At 39.9% G+C, this 21,200-nt stretch overlaps 1 protein-coding gene and 1 long non-coding RNA gene across 8 annotated transcripts in view; one reads left to right on the top strand and one right to left on the bottom strand.

Moving 5' to 3' along the window:
- The window catches only part of LOC116738199, a 57,938-nt gene extending 55,598 nt beyond the window's left edge, over positions 1-2,340 (bottom strand). For both annotated transcript variants that reach the window (XR_004343871.1, XR_004343872.1), the window contains exon 1: positions 2,215-2,340. This is a non-coding gene — a long non-coding RNA (uncharacterized LOC116738199). The remainder of the gene's footprint in view (positions 1-2,214) is intronic.
- Positions 2,341-5,392: 3,052 nt separating this feature from the next.
- The window catches only part of ITPR2 (inositol 1,4,5-trisphosphate receptor type 2), a 505,414-nt gene continuing 489,606 nt past the window's right edge, over positions 5,393-21,200 (top strand). For 5 of the 6 annotated variants that reach the window (XM_030322010.1, XM_030322009.1, XM_030322008.1 and 2 more), the window contains exon 1: positions 5,393-5,507. In XM_030322010.1, coding sequence (XP_030177870.1) covers positions 5,416-5,507 — 92 coding nt within the window. In that variant the 5' untranslated portion in view covers positions 5,393-5,415. The remainder of the gene's footprint in view (positions 5,508-21,200) is intronic. The other variant, XM_030322011.1, reaches the window with a different exon arrangement.

Raw genomic sequence — 21,200 nt, 5'->3', positions numbered from 1 at the left:
AAAACATCACTCATGTGCCCAACAGAGAGCTAACATTTGACATCTACCTAAGTGCAACCAGTCAGTGTTGACCAGACAAACAATAGTCAAGAGGATCTGAGATCACGCACCCAGGTCAGAATGATATGTTTGCCCATTTCATCCTGATCCTGCTTCCCTATCCCAACAGGGAAGAAGCTCCAATGCACGGACAGGAGTAAAGGAATTAATGGCTGCCTCATTTATCTAAGGAAGTCTGGAAGAGATGAGACCAACATTTTAAACTGATCTGGAGTGGGGTATGTGTGTAATGTTTAATAACTGAAAATAACTAAATCCAAGGACTGTCCTTGAAATATCATTAAGGAATAGAACATATAGATTTGATTGTTGCAAGGGAGTTATTTAAAAACCAATATTTTATTTGTACCTCATTGAGGCGACTGCTCAATAAATGGTTACATATTAAAAATTATATTTAGGGGTGCCTGAGTGGCTCAGTAGGTTAAGTGTCCAACTTTGGCTCAGGTCATGACCTTGGAATCTGTGAGTTTGAGCCCTGCATGGAGCTCTTTGCTGACAGCTCTGAGCCTAGAGCCTGCTTCAGATTCTGTGTCTCCATCTCTCTCTGCCCCTGCCTCTCTCTCTCTTTCTCTCTCAATCCCTCTCAAAAATAAATAAACATTTAAAAAAATTAAAAATAATTATATTTAGTACAAGACAGGGGAATGAAGAAAGCTATTCATGAAAGACTCAGTTGATGGATCACGGATAATAACCCCTTTCACTTCTAGTCTTGAACTGAGGATATCCAAGTGAAGAGTGAATATAAATCACCCTGAAAAGATCTCTGATGGAAGAACATTATACTGGACACTTATTTTTTAATACAATCAATCTTTTGGGAGTAAACATTTTAAATAGTATACTATGCTCTCTTTATGACCTCTCCTATAGATTTTTTAGGGCAGTGTTGACTGGGCCTTTGCTAAAGTGATTCACAGTCTTAGCACAGGAGACTCTTTGAATGCCATTTGGCTGAATTGATGTTTGTGACATCTACTATTGATCCTATCAGGGGTAATAAAAATACTTAAGCATTACAAAAATTCCACATCAATTATTTATTGCTACATTTATGTATCTACTATTTATTGAAGCTCTAAATGAGGACTGCTAAGCCCCATAAAGGCTAAAGCATGAATTAGACACTGATCTCATTCTCAAGATGCTTCTAGTTTGGTAAGGCTCAAGTGTATGGAAATAACAAGAAGGCAAGGTGGAAAGTGTTGAATGGTACCTTAAAAAGGATATGACCTTAGACTCCTGCCCTGAGCTCTGAGTTCTAGAAGGCCCTATTCTGGACCAAAGAGACATGCCCACCAGCAGCCTGAGATTCCTCCCACTTTTAGAATATGTTCTGGGTATCTGACATCCCAGCCCTTATCGATCTTCCCAAGTGTAGACTGCACATCTGGGGTGTGCCGGGGTGGCCCAAGAAGTGGCCAAGGAATGACTACCTGTAGGGACTATCGGTGGGAAGACTTGGAAATGTGGGCCAATTCTCCCTGTACCACCTGTAACAGTTTATTACCTTAAATTGCAACTTTTAATGTTTAGACTATGTTGCAAGGGTCTCCAATTACTCTTGCCCTGGAGGCCCACAAATGTTATGGGCAGGGTGGCCTGGCTATGGGAATTCATGAAGAGCAAGAACTTGACCTTGGCAGTATCTGGGAAGTTTCACTGGGGAGGTAGAGCTTGAACAGGCAGAGCTGGGAGAAGGGAAGGAGGAAGAGGAATTTCTGACAGAGGGGAACATCACACTCAAAGACATGGAACTGAAAGTGTCAGCTTGTATGTGGGGAATCTAGCTTTCCATGAGGACATCAGGAGTGGAAGAGTAGAAACAAAGGAGACCAGATCATACACTACCCAGAATGCTAGGACATGGTGAAGTGTCTCGTATTCTCAGCACAGGAGATCCATTTACATGGACTGATGTTCATGACATCTAATATTCACTCCAGTAGGGTTAGGGTCTTTGAAAATCTTTATGTAGACAATGGGGTATCATTGTAAGTGTGAAAAGTTTTGATCAGATCAACTTTGTAAAGAGAGAGTGCTGGCTTGCCATGAGGATGGTGAGCAAGCATGGGGGCAAGATAAAAAGAAAATGTATTTGAGATAATGGAAGAGGAAGAAAGAGGTAGAGAAAGGAATACGACTTGGTACCTGGATTCTAAAGAGGTTGGTGAAGCCATTTGATGAAAAAGGTGATTTCTACGGGTGCCTCGCTGGCTCAGTCAGTACAGCATGCAACTCCTGATCTCTGGTGGGGAGTTCCAGTCCCACATTGGGGGTAGAGTTTACTTTAAAACAAAAGAAAAGAAAAAGGTGATTTCTATTTGAAGCTGGACATTTTTTACTTTGCATAGTTAGTCAGATGGTAGTAAGGAATTAAGTAATGTGTTTTACCCTACCTGGGGTTTCACTGAATTCTTTTTAGTCATACGCTGACACCTTTTTTCCAGTCCGGGCAGTTAGATATGAGGATACCCTTGCCCAAAGTAGGTGTCCGGTGGGACCAAGAGGACAAGGTCAAGTTAAAGAAAAGAAACACTGAACACAAGTGTAAGTGTGAAGAATGATTTTTCAGTGAGTCTCTTTTAAACTTATCTGGTTTTCCTCTCCGTTCCCCCCAACCTGCGACATTTTTTTCCACTGACTTTTGTAACAGCTTTATTGAGATATAATTCATATACCACAACTCACCCATTTAAAGTGCACAATTCAATAGGTTTTAATAGTCATAGAGTTGTGCAACCATCACCACAATCTATTTTAGAACATTTTCATCTCCCCAAAAAGAAATCCTGTGCCCTTTACTTACCTACTCCAAGCCCTAGGTAACCACTAACTTCCTTTTTATCTCCACAGATTTGTGTACTCTGGACATTTTGTATAAAAAGAATAATATATGATCCCAATGTCTGGTTTTTTTCACTTAGCAAAATCTTCTTAAGGTTCATTTATGTTGTAGCATGAATCACTACTTCATTCCTTTTCATGGCCAAATAATGTTCCCTTGTGTTTATCTACTCATCGGTTGACGGTCATTTGGGAAATTTCCTCTTTGGGGTTTTATGAATAAAACCACTATGAGTATTTGGGTAAAGGTTTTGTGTACATATAAGTTTTCATTTCTCTTGGATATATACTTAGAGATGGAAATGTTGGGTTAAATAGAAACTCTGTGTTCAACTTTTTGAGGAAGTCCTAAACTGTTTTTCAAAGTGTTGTGCCATTTTACATTTGCACTAGGAGTGTTTGAAGGTTCCAAAATCCAAGGAAAAACATTTGTGACTTTGACCAATAATTGAACATCCATTAAATGTATGGCAGAGGGCTGTGCAACATAGAGAGTGATAGATAGGTTGTCATATACAAATCCCCTGGATAAACAGAAACCTCTGTTTCTTTTAATAGTTCATGTTTAATGCCTTGGAGGCCCCAAACAGTAACATCATTTGTGTAGACAGAGGAGGATTTCTATCATATAGGAGGCATTTCTAAGTTGCTAAGTACCCTTTTCCAAAGGAGAACGCAGACGTAAAGAGATCTGTCAGCTGCATGGTAGGACAATGACTGGGTCCAGTTTATCTCAACACTTACAGGCCTTGTGCTAGCATTTCCTGGATTCTGGGTCTAACACTCTATTGTCTTCTTTCCTGCAGGCTTTCTAAACACACATATTTGAACATTAAGCTTATTTTTCTTTCATATTCCATTGTATGACCGTAAGTCTCAACCAAAACCATCTATGAATTGTAAGACATCTCTGACCTATAATTTAAGCTTTGGTCAGTTGCACAGTTTGAAATACACCACTCTGCATGTCCTGAGCTCCTCTGCCTTTCTGTAAACCCGGCTCTGTGAAGATTCCTCGGGTCGCAATTCTTTGATTGGGTTGCTAGTGTCCTAAACGAGTTTGCCTTCTCCAGGTCTCCCAGAAAAATAGAGCAAAAGGCTTCTAAAATGATATGATGAGGGGTACAAACACAACAGAGGAGTGGAAAGGCGTCCTGGCACCACTTTCATTTGTCACCGCTGGAGCTTTAAGGGTCAGCAGACGTCGTCTGGGAGATGGTAACGGTGGGCTCCCGAGGTGGAAGGTTAAACCTTGGGTTGGGGTTAAGGAAGTGCAGGAGGCGTGGCTTGGAGACTTAAGAGAAGGTTCACCTCCACAGGTTGGCCACAAAAACTGCTGGCTCCTCAAGTGATGTTTACGTCCATTGAAGTTCGCACCCACCTGGACATCAGCTGACAGGTCAGGTTTCACTAACTGCTTATACCTGAGACAAAAACCCCAACTACATACTCCAAATAGAGACAGAGCCTCCCTTCCCTCCCTCCATCCTTCCCTTTCCTCCTTCCCTGCTTCCTTCCTTCTCCTCTTTCCTCTCTTTATTTTCTTTATTATGTATTTATTTTCTATTTCTATTCCACACCCTCCACCCCCCCACTTCACCTTCTTCTCCCTACGTCGGCAAATTACCCTCCCCCACCCCACCGACCCGACCCCGGCTCCACCTTTTCATCTCCTGGCGTTTAGCAGGTTCACTCCACCGCGCGCGACCCCCGCGCGGGTCAGGCCAATTCTCACCCTCCCTGCTCCCTTAAAAGCCCAGGGAAAACGTCTTGGCCCCACCATCATGCACTTTCCCGGGAGGGGACTGTCGCACCCCAGGCCCATAAGCTCCAGGGCGGCTATAAACGTCGCTTTTCCTCGCTCTGAGGGCCCCCGCCGCCCCTCTAGCGCCAGAGGCTCACCACAGCGCGCCGCTTCCCGGGTGGCCCGGCCTCCCCAGAGTCGCCCCGCCCCGTTCCAGCTCCGCCTCCGGCCGCAGCTCGCTGATTGGCCTTCCACCTCCTTTCCCCGGGCTCCTCTCCTCCCCTCAGCCCAATGGGCATCGCCACCTGGTCCAAAAATTCCCCCAAGGGGACCGAGGGGCTCTGCTACCACCGGCTCCTGCAGGGCGGCGGGGACCGCCGCGGTGGGGCGCAGAACGAGGAGGGGACCCGGAGCGGGGGAGCGGAGGAGGCGGGAGGAGGAGCAGAGGTGTTGGAGAGAAAAGTTCTGAAAGGAACAGGAAACCTGCCGGGGAAGCGGCGGCTGCGGCTCTCGGGCCCCTCCGACCCCCAGGGCTGCGCACATCGCCGGGCGTCCGCCGCAGCGGCTTCGCTCCGGGCCGGCTTCCCCGGCGCGGGGGCAGGGCTGAGCCACGACACTCGGTCACTCAGGCCGTGCCCTTCGCTGCCGCTGTCGGCGCTGCAGCTGTGCGCTCCGTTCCGCCTCTGCCGCGGCGGCTCCCCGGAGAGGGCGGCGAGGGCGCAGGGAAGAGGAGGGACGTCTACTTTGGAGCATGAAGCAGCATGTCTGATAAAATGTCCAGCTTCCTCTACATAGGGGACATCGTGTCCCTGTACGCGGAGGGCTCAGTCAACGGCTTCATCAGCACCCTGGGGTAAGCCGGGGACGCGGGCTGCGCAGCGCCCGCGCTCTCTCTCTTGAACCATCCCTGCCCCTGCTCGCGCCGCCGCGTCCCCCTGCTCCCGCCTGGGGGGTGGCCGGGCCGCGCGGCTGGGTCTGTGCGCCCGCGGACAGCGCCGGGCGCTCGGCTCGTTCGCAGGAAGCTGCCCGGAGAGGCAAGACTTTCTCAGCAACTTCGTAATCTCAAGCTCAGAGACGCATCAAAAAAGGAGGAAGTGATTCAAAAGCCCCGAGACAGGCCCTGCGAAGAAGTCTTCGCTAGCTTCTCCAAGGGTTGTTTTCGTTAAATGTGTTTGTTTTCCCGAAAAGGTAGAACAATACTGCACCTCTCCCGGTCTTGGCGAGCGACCACCCCCAAACCCCTGTCTCTCAGGGCAGTCGATAAAAGTCCGTGGCCTTGGACATGAAACTCAGGCGACGTGGTGAGCCAAAGTGTGGCTTTGCCCCTGCGGGGGTTGCTCACCGTCTCGTCTTCTCTGAAGTAATTTCCTTTCGGCTTTGCCAAACCGGGACTTGCCGTCAGGGGTAGCCCAGGGATGATGACTGCAGCTCTGTGACCCTTAGACGTCTCTGAGGGCCTCCTGGTTCTAGAACGCAGACCTGCTTTTCCCCTGTCCCGGGCCTTGGCCCACTGAAATCCTGAACTTATCCTGGAACTCAGCCAAGTGCAGGGCTCTTGAGATTCGAGCTGACTTATGAATGGGGGAAATAGCTATATAAACATAACATGTGCTAGTTGGTTAAATAGGACTTCCTTGATGACTAGTATTTTCTCTCTGTCCTGATTGTGAATACCAGTTAGCAGTTTAAATATGCACGCGGCAATGTGTTTTCATGCGCACGCATTTTTTTTTTTTTTTTTAATTTTTATTACCTTGCGGTCTCAGTATTCAGACTGCCCACTCTTTAGGATTTCAGGCTGCAGAACTGGTGTTTCCACTCCTGGCCGGTCACTGTTAGGTTTTAGGGCACATGACTTAACATGCAGTGTCCTTGGACCGTGACTGTGAGCCATATTATAACGGAGTGGGTGCCTACTCGACCGAGGTCGTGGAAGTCACCAGTACTTACACAGTTTGTGTTAATTGTGCATCTCCCCTGTAGGTGAAGGAAGGGAGGTAGATATAATTGATTCCCTTTAAGGTCAATGTTAATCGTGAAACTGAAATGGGTAAGAAAAAATGTCAGTGGCCAGTGTGTATGTTGGGCTTGTAACTCATGAGCTACCATTTGTTCCTGACAGAATTCACAGTACAAGGACATTTTTGTGCCCCCAGCACCAATTTGCAGATGAACTCTGTTGCACTTCACCTTTCCCCACCATAGACTCACTCTCTGGGTGGTGGATAAGCAGGAACGGCTCCAGGGCCAAAATGCTTAGGGTCAAATCCTGCCTTCTCCATGTGTGAATCTTATGACTGTGGGATGGGCAAGTTACAAAATTGCTCTGTATCTCAGTTTCCTCATGTCTAAAGTTGGGAAGAATGATGGTTTCTACCTCACAGGGCTTTGGTGAGGAAGAAGTGAGTTAATATATGTAAAGTGCTTAGCACAGTACCTGGCACATAGTAAGCACTTATGTGTCAGCTATTGTAATTAGCACTACCTTGGTTCCTGTGAACACTAGTTAACACTGGTAGACAAAATGATAAAAAAAAAAAAAAGGACTAGGAATAGAGTATAAAGCCTAGACAAACAAAAGGCCATGTGTTTGTAGTGTCTCATTCAGCAAAGGTATGTGTTTATGTATCTATACACATAAAGAGTTATAGGTGGTAAATCAGGAAGCTGCTGCTTCAGCAGTTGTGGACTCTGTCCTGCTCATTATAGAGATCAGGGAACTCAGGGGAAGAGAAATGAGGTGACTTACCTAAGAAACAGAGGATATTGATGCCAAAAGCTGGAACTGTAACCCTGTCTCCAGATTCCCAGCCGAGTGTGTGTTTCTTTGGCGACATATCATAATCTTTAAGCCTTGAGAAAAAGAAAGCTCTCGACCTTTAATGTAGTGTATGTTTGTGAAAATATTTATTTGTATCCGAATTTCTTGCTGGTGTTTTGAAAGTTGCGTTTCTACAGAACATGTGTAGTATTATTTTTCTGTTAACAAATTGAGTCTTGTTGAGGTTAATATGACAAGACCTCTGTGTAGCTCGATTCTGAGGTGAGGAAGGATCTTCAGAAAAGCTGCCCTTGGTGAAGCTTGGTGCTTTGATTGGATATTCTTTTTCTCTAACCTGTGGAGCTAAAAATTTGGCTTAAAGTTTCTGATTTCTGTTTTAGCTCTTTATCCATTTGACACTTTCGATAGCATGATGGCTTTTCAAATTCAGCTTAAGAGAGTAGTTAATGAGAATTTAGTGGATAAGCATTTCAAGGTAATTCTTGGTAAAGATAGTCATCTGCAAACAAATTTTGTCTGATTTGAACATTTAGTGTGTAAGGAAGTTTTGGAGGATATGCATTATTATCATTTTGCTTTGGGGAAGTTTTGCAATAAGGTAATGAATTTTTCTGTTAAAAAACCGATCAGTTTCATTCTCGAAGAGTTTAGCAGGCTCCTCTTAGAGATACTTCCTACTGGAAATGTGGGAGGAATTTTCTTAGGCTCTGTGACTGAGCTTCCAAGTTTGATTTTTCAGTGTGAGAAATTAGAATGCCCCAGTTGCAAAGATTTGCATTTCCTCTTTTTTCTCCAGTTATCCTTTAACCAGTACATACCTGATGTTTCTGAATCCCAAATTGTTGCTGACTGAGGTATTTTTCTCCCAGCTTGTGTAGGTGCAAAAGGGGCCAGTTTGTATTTTGTAACTTAATTTTTCATCTAAACATCTATTTAAGAAACACTTATATTGATTTAAGGAAAACTGCTTTAAATCCTGTAGAATGGAGATGGTGAATATATTTTAAATAAACAAATTTCTGGCTAATGGTACATTTTAGGGTTATAGTTTTTTTTTTTTTTTAAAGGAAGGGAGGGAATTTTGGGACCTGCTGTACAATTTTAAATGCAGTGGTAATAGTTCCTTCTTCCCTTTTCTATTTTCTGTATCCTGAGCCTCACTTCCCTGGTTATTGCCACATCTGACACTTCATATTTCTGAATATGATATCACCTTGAATATGATATCAAGGTCAATATCACCTTGACCAGTGATTAGGTACCATCCAGTGGGAATGAGCATAGCAGGACTTCCAGGGTGGGTGGGATAGAATCAGTAAAAAGGTATTTAACTCCTTCATTGTCTATTCTTCATATGGTTGAAAGGTTAGTAAATGACACATGTGCATATGAGTGTGTGTGTGTGTGTGTGTGTGTGTGTGTGTCTATGTATGTATAAGTGATTGCTGCTTTTGGCTTGAGGTTTCTTCACAGGATCTACCAAGAGTCAACACCCACTAGTTAAAGTCTCAGCAAACTATCAGATGACACTCATTGATGCCGTGACTACACAGCATCATAATAATCTCTTAACCAGAGTGACAAAAAACTGGGGCCCTTATCTTTACTTGCTGCTTGATTTTTGGCCAATTGAGTGAACTTTTCAGTACCTTTGTTTCCATGTTCAATGATGGACGTTAGGTAGGGTGATGGCATGTCACACAGTTTATAATTCTACCTTAATTCCTCGGATGAATAAAACTATAAATGCATACCTTTTATTGTTCCCAATTATAGTCCCTTGACTTTCCCTTCCTGATCTTTTTCTCTGTTTAATGTTTTTGGTATTTAAATATTTGCAGATTTGGTTTATTACTATCTTTTCTTCTGTCATTGAATTATGCTACTCTTATTACAGTTTTAAGATTCTTTCTCTTACTAGGACTGATCAGTGAAGAAAGAGTCAAGTAGATGAAGCAAGGCATGGTTATAGTCAACTTCTATTTTAGTATAATTTGCAGATTATCTTTAGTCTTTCCAACAGAACCCTTCCAAGTTAACAGCCAGTATTTCCTGCTGTAACTAGCTGTATAAACTTAGCTTTGTTTTGGTTGAGGCATATGCTATTTTGATAAAAAACATCTAAAAATCCATTGAATATTTGCATGCATGTTCAGTGGAGAGGAAGAAGACAGTATAATCTTGAAAACTTAGCTGTTTTGGAAAATCTAAGGGTTAGTAGTGTCATGTTATGGAACTTGAAATCTGCTCAGGTACAAAGACAGTTTCTCAAGTGGTGAACATAAAGTCTATTTTAAGCTAAAGTGGACTGTTTCTTAAACTTAGAAGTCATTCCATAAATGACTTCTCTTTTAGCTTTTAGACCCTCTCTTGTGGATAGCTCGGTCAGGTAAACAACCATCCCTCCTCAAATGCCTGGCTTGGCTCTGATAGACTGAAACTCACAGGCAACTGCTTGATCTTTTTCTAGGTTTAACAGAAGCTTATTTTATTTTATTTTATTTTATTTTATTTTATTTTATTTTATTTTATTTTTTGCATAGGTAACACATTTCATAATCACTTTGTCCCCTTGGAACTGTCCTTGTACAGATGGTACAAGGGTAACTTACAGAATATAGACAGAATACTATAGACTCATAATTTAAAACTGAAATTCCAGGCAGAGGGTGTGTCTTCATATACAAATATAGAAGAAGAAGTAACAGTGGACATCTATGACAAATTTATGGCATAGTAACAGAATGAATTTTACTCCTTTTTTTTTTAACACCGGATCTTGGTAACCGATCATCAGATTATAATGAGAAGTGTAACTTTAATGATCATTCATTCATTCATTCAATGGATAAAACTCTGCTTTTCAAATGTATTGATGCTTTTTTTTTTTTTTGTGGTTATCTTTCCACTCCCATGCAGATTTAGACTGGAAAGTTTTCAATATATGCCTTCAGAAAACCATAATTCTACTTGAAAAATACAAAACAACATACATGGGAAATAGTGACAGAAAATAGAACAGCATATTAGCAGTTATGGCACCACATGGTGAATGGATAGGTGATTTCCATTTTCATTTTTGTATCTCCTATGTTTCCCAGGTTCTATATATGTTTCTGTAATTAAACATCTATTACTGATACAGTTGGGAAAGCTAGCCAAAGTGAAAGTGATGTTTTGAAAGAGTCTTCAGTTTCTTATTACTGTTAGTCAACAGTATTTATCTTAAAAAGCATAAATAAAGCATTGTACTGGTCATGGTCTGCAAGAAAACTACAGACGAGGAAACTGCATGCTACTGAAATAGATGGTCTTATGTTTACTGTAAACCCAACTTGTTCCTAGCTATTATTGGTATTTTAAAATGTATTAGGGAAAATGTTTGACCAGTAATGCTGAGCAGTTATGAATGATTGATTTAACTTATACAGTAAATAAATAGTTCGTTTTATTTTAGAAGTCTGTTTATACATGTAAGAAGTAAGCACTTTAGCATGGCCGACTTGTTCATGTTCATAATCTTAGTAGTCACAATGAAACTTTTATTTCCTGAGTCAGTTTCTATAGGCGATAGTTTGTGAAGGATTTCTTTTTGTGTAGGTATGATTGAAATATTTTTCTTAAGTATCTTTGAAATGGATGATTAGCTCTCTTAAAATTCAAATCACTCATTAGTTAACAATGGCTATTTTATGGTTTATACTAACACACACCCACAGAAATCCAACCCTGAATAGGAATAAATTAAATTATGAGGCTATTTACAAAAAAGTTTAATCATAAAATTGAAAACGTGTCTACATCATGCATCAAGTCCATGTAACTTTCCTTGTGAGGTGGTTTATGCTGGAGCATGCTGCAGATGGAATCATTAATTCACTCAACAAATATTTAATGAGCCCTGACTATGTGCTTGGGATACAGTGTGAAGATATGCTGGATCTTATGTAGTGTGGATTCCTTTGAGAAGTTGGCTAAGACCTATGAGAGAGTATATGTATTTGACACCTTCTTTGCTCTCAGTGCTATAAATGCCACAGGGTAAAGAACTGTCATTTTAATCTTTGTATGCTTAGCACCTCACACAGTTCCTGTTTAATAAATGTTTGTGAAGTCAGCGTAGTAACTATTTAGTGATGGAGGTGAGACTGATATTGAATAACCACAACATAAGGCAATTCTTTTCAAATGTCATAAAGATGATTAAAAACAGTATTGTAAAGAAGTCAGAAGAAGATTCTGTTGCTTCTTGCTGGTATGATCTCGGTGCGGGGGGCGCTTCGAGGAGGAGGTCGTATTTAAGCTGAACTTTGAAAGATCATTAGGATGGATATTTGTCTCAAATCTGTACCCGTAATTTGAGCACGTATTGTTTTTTTATTTTAGAGAGAAAGAGAGAGAGAGGGCACGAGTGGGGGAGAGGGGCAGCCAGAGAGAGAGAATCTTAAGCAGGCTCCGCACTGAGCGTGGAGCCAGACGTGGGGCTCAGTCCCACAACCCTGGGATCATGGCCTGAGCTGAAATCAAGAGTTGGATGCTTAACTGACTGAGCCACCCAGGTGCCCCTTGATATATATTTTTGATGGTTTTTTTTTCTTCATTTAAAAAGAGGCTTGGTGAAATTTTACTGTCGATTTTTGATAGCTCCAAAAAAGGAAGCAAACAATTGGATATTTTTGAGATATGAAAAGATAGAAGACATGATCTAAGAAGATATTTTATGCTAATTTCCAAATATGAGAAGTTTAAGTTTGGCTCAGATCCTCTGAGTTGTTTAGACTGCCTTCAATCTTTGTCACATACACTGAATTTACTGAGACCCGAGATAACAAGGGCATGTTATAAAGAAGAAACTTGGGAATTATTTGGGGGAATTTATACAATGCTTCCAGCTTCTTAGGATATTATATATTTACTCCTTTCCCCTTATTTTTCCTTGTCCCCAGTGTTTCATAGTTTTTCTTCAGGAATCATGAACCTAATTAGAGTCTTACAGATCCCTGGAAATTTAGGCAATAAGGACAACTTTTTATCTAACATAGTTCTAAATTTCTTGGCATGCAAAAAAAAAAATAGTTTTGTTTTTTGTTTTTTTGCTTCATACTGCCTATGACTGTTCAATACATACACACACACACACACACACACACACATTCACACTTGGTATAGAATACCTTTCTGGTAGGTATGAAGCCCTCTTTTTTTTTGATGCATTTATAGATAACCATGAATGCGGGGAAAGGCTTAGGAAGTGAGCAAAGCATACTCTGAATACATGTCTAAATTCTTAGAATTCAAATGTGTTATTGAGATTCTATTAGTAAGATGTTTGATCTCCTATTAAAATACCCTCATAAAAATTTCTTTGTGAAAATTACAAAATGCTAGACTTTTATTATATATTAGTTACCCAAAACAATTCCTCAACAGAGTCCTAGAGAAAACTGAAGTTTTTAATTAAGTAATTTCCTGGATATCTAGCCCTCTAAGACCTTGTGGTAGTGACTAATTTTGAAACAATCACTAAAGGCAGACACTGCTACTCTCCACATGTTATTGAAAAGAGGATTCATCAAATTATGTAGGGAATTACATGGATCATCAGAGCTAAATAGAGCACAAACAGAACCGACAGAAACAAAAAAATAAAACTGGACCATAAAGTCGTTGATTGACTTTTCTACTGGCAAATCAAAGTGTATTGCAGGTTTTTCCTGCTATTTGAAAGTTTACTTTATGCCATTTTGCTTTACAAACGACTTACATTAATACCTAATTTTCATTAATTGAAAGAAATCCGAAGAGAATTTTTGCTTTTATGTCATGGTAATTGCTTCTTTGTTTTCTGCCATTTTGGCTTGCAAAAGGAATGCTCTACTTTCCAACAGTGGGGTGGGGAGGAGACCTGTTTTTGTACACATTTCTGAGCCTAAAGTGATCTCCAATTCATGTTCCAACTCACATTTAGTTAAATTATTTACAAACCTTGTATTGAATTGTCTTGGATCCTCTTGAAAAGAATCTATCGGTATCCTTTGCTATTCTCATTCTTATGATCTGATCTCAAAAGCCCAAAAGATTTGGAAAGCAAAAGATACTTGCATATCATTTTCCCACATGGATAAAGCTTAGGAATCAAAAGTCTATATTATATTAGAAGTAAGGTTCTTTTGTTTGTGAGGAACAGAAACCATCTCTGGCTAGCTTAAGCAAAGAAGGAAATGTTAATTATAAGGATACTGGAGGAGCTCCAAGAAATTGAATGATGAGCTCAACAACTGAGCAGTAAGACAGGCAAAAACCCAGGGCTGCTGTGGGAATCTTAATAGCAGAAACTTCTCTCTGGGTTCTCCGTTTACATGACCTGGATCCACCAGCAATTCCTATACTTTGCATCTTCTTAAATTTCAGAATGTTGAGTGATGGAGTTTGTCTCCACTCAGATTATTCATTAAGGTGCATGAACAATGCCAGGTTTGATTATCACGGAAATCACTGAGCAGAGGTGTCTGATTTCTGCTGGCTTCTGGGCAGTGTGGTATGGGGAGAGAGCTAAGGGGATTGTGAGCTTAGATCACTACTTTGTAGGTAAATAGTAACTTCCTAACTGCCTTTCTAAATAAATTGTGGTAAAATACATATAACATAAAACTTGCCATCTTAACCATTTTAAGTATAAAATTCAGTGGCGTTAATCATATTTACAATGTTGTGCAGCCATCACCACTATCCATTTTCAGATTTTTCATCATCCCAGACAGAGAGTCTGTACTCTTTAGATAATCACTTTCCCCACTTCCCCTCTGTGACTCCTAGTCTACTTTCTGTCTCTATGAATTTACCTATTCCAGGTGCCTCACATAAATGGAGTCATACAATATTTGTCCTTTTGTGTCTGGGCTTATTTTACTAACTATAATGTCTTCAAGCATCATCCATATTGTAGCATGTACCAGTACTCCGTTCCATTTTATCACCAAATAATATCCTATTGGAAGGATTTAGCATGTGTGTTTATCTCTTCATCCGTTGATGGTTATTTGGGGTTGATTCCATTTTTAATTGTTATGAATGATGCTGCCATGAATATTCATGCACAGGTTTTTGTGTGGATATATATATATATATATATATATTGTGTGGATATATATTTTTAATTCTTTTGGGTATATATCTAACAATGGAATTGGGGGGTCATATGGTAACCTCTTTCACATTTTGCCTCAGCCTTTCCTATTCTTATCTTGCTCTACCCTTTTACCTCCCTACTATCTTATTATATACAATATAATTTACTATTTAATGTACCCATTGTTTATCATATGTCTATGAACTCTTTGAAGGTGGGGATCTTTTTGTTTTGTCAATGAGTATCTCAAGTGCTTGGCTCAATAAATATTTATTGAATTAGAATATATATATTCTCAGGGTACCTGGGTGGTTCAGCTGGTCAAGCATCTGACTCTTGAATTGGGCTCAGGTCATGATCTCAGTGTTGTGGGATTGAGACTGCATCAGGCTCCGTGCTGAGTGTGGACCCTTCTTAAGATTCTCTCTCCTTCTCTCTCTGTTTCCTCTCTCCACCCCTCCTTCCCTGTCCCAAGCCGCTTGTGTGCACACTCTCTCTAGAATAATAAAAAAAGAGAATATATGTATTGTCAAATCTCTAAGTAGCTGTTAACATCAGTCCTTCTCCGGAAAGAAATCAATATAATTGTTCTTATTAAATGTTTTGAGAATCTATATAGGTAATTCTTTTGAAACACATGAAAGTTGCCATTAGTTTTATGGTGCCATTAAACTTCACTATAATAGGGAGTTCAATAATCTCTTGGGTCGTATCTCTGCACCTACCTAGCCCAACATGTGATAAATCCTATAGTCTAGAAAAAGTAATGTGTATAGCCTTGTTTAATAGCCACATGAAAGAAAAGTTGATATTTCAGAAAGTTCGATTTTGTTTTTAATGTGTGCAAAGGGTGAATTTGTCATCTCTTTCTCTTTGTGGATAGTATATGATATATCCAGGGAGACATTTTGGCAAAAAAAGTTTAGTTGGGAATAATTTGCTAATATGAAACCGGAGAATAGTTGGAGAATTTATAGAACTTAAGAAAAATAGAATGACAACTTGTAATTTTTATTTTTGAAATTTAAGGATAAGTGTCTGGAAAATTTAAAAAGTAAGATAATGTCATTCTATTTCCTTTAGTTCTAATGTGCCATGATCTTCTATGATAGGTGTTTAAAATGTAATATTTTTAGAAAAGTACATTTGAGATGAAAGATACAAAACATGATCAGTTTTGCTTCATTTCTGTAACATCCACATTAATTCAGTGGAAGTACATCACACCAATTAAAGACAGTGACTTAAAAAATATATTATACAAAACATCAACACAGTTACATTAGGGATCCAAAAGAAGTTAATGATTTAAGGACTAGCTACTTGTGTTTGGCTAAAGTGTTCAAGGTCATTGCTGATATCAGGGACATAACTACTTAAACATTTGCATTTCAAGTAGATTTTTGGCTTCAACCATGTTTTCAAAGAGGGTAATTTCAAACCTGGTTTGTTAAAATAGGCAGGAAATGTAAAGAAAAGAATTTTGTTGTTTTAAGGACTCTATGCTTGTGGCTAGGAATGGTAAATATTATGACACTTTTAAATCAAATTAAGCCTCATTGTCAATGAAAGTGTTAGTTATTTAAAACTTTACCAAATTAATCCATTTCTAGGATTAAGAACAAATGAAAATAGAGCCTCTATTTACCTTTCTTCCCTATTTACCTGGCAGGACATGATTTAATAGTTGAGTTCTAATTCTAAATTCATGTGAAGAATGAGCCTCCTTTCCCAATCAGTACAAATGAAGTCATTGTTATCTGTTAGGGTGAAACCAAGTGCTTATTTCCAGTCTTAGCTGCTCTCAGAATCTCTCAGAAAGGCTTTTAAAAATATTATCAAATTGCAAGGATAATAACACTTTGTTAATTATTGAAGAATCTGAATAAAGAATTGTTTAGATAAATTGTCATGTAGGACCTTTGAGAGGCAGTAATTACCTTGGCATATAAAGTTATACTATGACAGTTTTCTAAAGAGTGTGGGGCACCTGGGTGGCTCAGTCAGTTGAGCATCTGACTTCAGCTCAGGTCATGATCTCACGGTTTGTGGGTTTGAGCCCCGTGTCGGGCTCTGTGCTGACAGCTCAGAGCCTGGGGCCTGCTTCGGATTCTGTGTCAGTCTCTCTGCTCCTTCCCCACTCATGCTCTGCCTCTCTCTCCTTCAAAAATAAATAAACATTAAAACAATTTTTTTTAAAGAGTAGATCAACATTCATATTGCACTTTTTTTTCAAAATGGAATTATAATTAATATGATAAACTCTAAAGAATTGATGCCAACTGCATCATTTAGTTTGAGACCAATTTAACTTAGCAAAATACATTTTAATTTCAGTTTCCGTATCAGAGACTGCTAGTTATTCTCTCAAATTCATTTTTCCTTTCTTCCTTTTTATTTATTTATTTAATAGAATTTATTGTGAAATTGGTTTCCATACTACTTTCTTTTCTTCCATACTAACAGAAGTATTTTTGTTTGTGGGTGCCTGGAGTAAAGACCACATTTCCCAGCCTCCCTTGCAGCCAGGGTGGTCATAGACTATACTTGGAGGTCGGTCCTTTAAAGAAGGCTTTTATTGCCTTCCTCCCCACCCCACCGCCTTCAGTTAATTGCAATATGAGCAGATAAGAAACCATCTTGAATCATGGTGATAATAGAGCATCTATAAATGAACCTGTTCTCTGGATATCCTCAAATCCTGGCTTGACTATATTCTAACAGATGATGAAACTGGATAGGCACACAAAGGCCAGATCATATTCCCCATTAGGTAATGTGAAGCCATTGAAGGATTTTTAAGCAGGATAGTGAAATGATCAGGTTTTGCTGTAGGGGGATCAGACAGTGGTAAAGAGCAAGAATAGAATAAGGTTGGAAATGGTAGACATGGGAGGAATCAGGGTCATGTGTAAGGCAGCCTGAGCCAGGCAGCTGTGCTGGGGATGAAAAGTAGCTTATCATAGAATCACTGAAGGGACAGTATCTCTGGTTAGTGTTTCACTTACCAGACCTAAAATGTTTCATAGATTAAAATATTCATTGTGACTTTTGAGGCTTTATTTTAAGAATGAAACACATGGGGTGCTGAGTGGCTCAGTCAGTTAGGCGTCCGACTTCAGCTCAGGTAATGATCTCAAGCCTTGTTGAGTTTGAGCCCTGTGTCTGGCTCTGTGCTGACAGCTGAGAGCCTGGAACCTTCTTCGGATTGTGTTTCCCTCGCTCTTAGCCCTTCCCTGCTCCCCCTGCTCCCCCTGCTCGTGCTCTGTGTCTCTCTGTCTCTCAAAAATAAATAAACATTGAAGAAAAAATTTAGAAATTTCTTAAAAAAAAAAAAAAACGAAACATATAGAAAGAAGTTTCTGTTTCATTTGCTTATGTTTGGATAAAATGCCATGAAGCCCAGCACAACCTCATGCTTTTTGGGGCTCTGAGATCCAAGCCTCATCTTGTTCCGTGCTTTCCTCTGCTGGCTCTCTGCTTCAGGCACAATGCTTCCCTCCCCCTCCCCCTTTTTTTAGGTGCACAAACATTCTGAGCTTCCTCTTACAACAGGGCCTTTTCACACATTTTCTTCTCTGTCTGGTAGGTTTCCTCACTTAACCCCATGCCTTTCACCTAATTTATACCTATTCATTATTCAGATTTCAGCTCAGTGACCCTTCTGCAGTAAACTTTTCCTGATCTCCCAGACTGTGTGAGTTCCCTTTCTATAGGCTCATACAGCACCATACTTTTTTTTTCTTTTTTCCTTCAGAGAGTTTATCACAGCTATAGTTTTAATTTTACTTAAGGTTACTCTGTAAGGGCAGAGACCATGTCTGGTTTTGTTCAAATCATGTTCCTAATGCTTCACACAGTATTTGTCGGATAGTAGGTACTCAGGAAATTTTGTGTTTGATTCAGACAAACCTGGTTTCAAATCACACTGTACCTCTTGGTATTACCTTAAGAAGGACTTAACACCTGAAACCTCAATTTCTTTATCTGTAGAGTGGGATTATTGCCTAGTTTATACTATTGTGATAAGATTAATGGCAATTAACATATGTGGAACACTTGGTAAGAATCAAACCCTTAGCATCAGGCACCTAAATTAAATAGGGTAGAAACCATAAATATTCTAAAAATCAACATGAGTCTCCTTTTGGAAGCTTGGTTGACTTCAGAGTGCATCGATGTTGAAAGTTCTGCTGTATTATGTTTCTAAAATTTTGCAGTAAAACAATTTAAGCTGGTGTTTGTTTAGTAGGCTGTTCAAAGGCACAATGCCTTATCTATTATTTATTTTGGTTTTGGCTTTTTTTTCTTACTTACTTTGATAATGCACGTCACTAAATTGCAAGCACCTACATTTATCTTTTATTAGTGATTTGATGCCTGCTATCTTTTTGATGTAATGGGAACACCTGAAGTGTACCAACATTAGTAATAACCTTAGAATTGCTTGGCATATATATGTACGGTATATATATGTATATATATATATGCCATATATATGTATATATATATGGCATATATATATATATATATATATATATATGCCATATATACACACACACACACACACACACACACACCCTGTCTTCCTTGACTAGAATTTTCAAGTCTTGTTACATTTTATTTATTTGTTTATTTATTTATTTATTTATTTATTATTTTTAAATTCTTAATTTAAGTAGGCTCCACACCCAACGTGGAGCTTGAACTCACCACCCTGAGATCAAGAGTCCTAGGCTCCACCAACTGCCCAGCCAGGCACCCCAAGTCTTGTTACATTTTAAAGACAACATATTATTTTAGTTGCTAATATTTCTTCCCTGGTAGAACATAGTGGTAAAAGGAAACAATTTTGTTTAATTTATTGAAACAAAAACAAATGTTTGCTTTGGAGCCATGAGAATAGAGGTTTTGCACAACTTTTCTCTGGACAGCTGGTGCTACTATACTTCTCTAGTCTCCTATGGGCTAAGATCTCCTAATGAACTTCCGTGAATGGTTGAGGGATTAGCAAAAACTGCTATCTAATTTGGATAATTAATCAATTTACAAATAAACAAATTTGCCTAGGATAATCTTGTTAAATTTTGAACAGTGACTAATCAAATTATGGCCTCTTATCTTGGGAATACTAACGATTTTTAGACAAAATCATGGGGGTCTGAAAGGCATAGAGAGTGTCTCTTATATATACCAAACAAACAAAATGATGCAGGCTGTAGCCTTCTTTTAGATATGCCATAAAAGGAGATTTTACTATTTACTGGAATCTTGATATATATATATATATATATACACACACAAACTATTGAAGAATCCTTATAAGTTAAAGCATTAAAAAACGCTTATACCCTCCACTTTATTTTTTTTTTTAACTTTTAAAATATTTATTTATTTTTGAGAGAGAGAGAGAGAGAGAAAGAGAGAGAGACAGACAGAGCATGAGCAGGGGAGGGGCAGAGAGAGGGGGAGACACAGAATCCGAAGCAGGCTCCAGGCTGTGAGCTGTCAGCACAGAGCCTGATGTGGGGCTCGAACTCACGAGCTGTGAGATTATGACCTGATCTAAAGTCGAACAGTGAACCAACTGGGCAGGTGCCCCATACCCTCCCACTTTATAAACTCTTGTTTGAAAGTTTCTCCCTGATGCTTCCTTGTAGCTAACATAAATTCCTTATGTTGCAGTTTGTATTCGTTTGCTATTTCTAGACTAGAGTCATGGATAAGAGCTCAAAAATGTCACATTCCTTGTTATGATAGAACTAGTGAATTTGAAGACGCTTTATTAATCAGGCTGTTTTTTAATTGAAAGAAACAGAAGACCCGGTTGGAACAATTGTCAGCAGAGAATTTGTAATCAAGGTAACTGAAGGGTCTAGTCATAGGTTTGTTACAGACTCCTTCCCTTGATTCCATTGTGTCTGGAGTGTTAGTTCCATCCTCAGGCAAGCCTCTGCCTATGGTGACTGCCAGGCTGCTAGCAGCTTCCGCCTCACAGTACCCTATCCTCTTAGCCCAGAGCTGAAAAGAGTGCCTCATTTCCATGAACCCCAGAAGTGTGCAGTTGTCACTGTTGCAGGGACTAGGATAATGGTCCCATCTTTGGCCAAACACTGTGGCCAGGGAATGAGATGCTCTGCTTACACGGATGATACCATCATGCCCTGGGTGGGAGAAGAGCCCATCTCTGTTATTCTGTCAGGGTTCTGTTACCAGAGAAAGGCAGTGGGTGCTGGAAAGGCAAAGACAACACGTGTCCACTGCAGCCAAATAGGATTCTCTTACCCTCCAGGAAGCCACATTTCCTATGTCCTTCCAATCAGGTTTTCAAATGTGAAGACTTTAATTATGTTTGGTGTTTATAGAAGACTTTCTTTTTCCAGTTTATTACTTTGGGATTTAAACAATTTTTTTTAAATGTTTGTTTATTTTTGAGAGAGAGAGAGGGAGAGACAGAGAGACAGAGAGACACAGAGACACAGAGCATGAGCAGGGAAGGGGCAGAGAGAGAGAGGGAAACACAGAATCCGAAACAGGCTCCAGGCTCTGAGCTGTCAGCACAGAGCTCAATGCAGGGCTCAAACGCTGGGACAGTGAGATCATGCCCTGAGCTGAAGTCGGAGGCTTAACTGACT

The sequence above is a fragment of the Lynx canadensis genome, chromosome B4 (genome assembly GCF_007474595.2).
Source record: "Lynx canadensis isolate LIC74 chromosome B4, mLynCan4.pri.v2, whole genome shotgun sequence".
In the NCBI taxonomy this organism is placed as follows: Eukaryota; Metazoa; Chordata; class Mammalia; order Carnivora; family Felidae; genus Lynx; species Lynx canadensis.
This window is presented reverse-complemented; position numbering and strand designations above follow the sequence as displayed.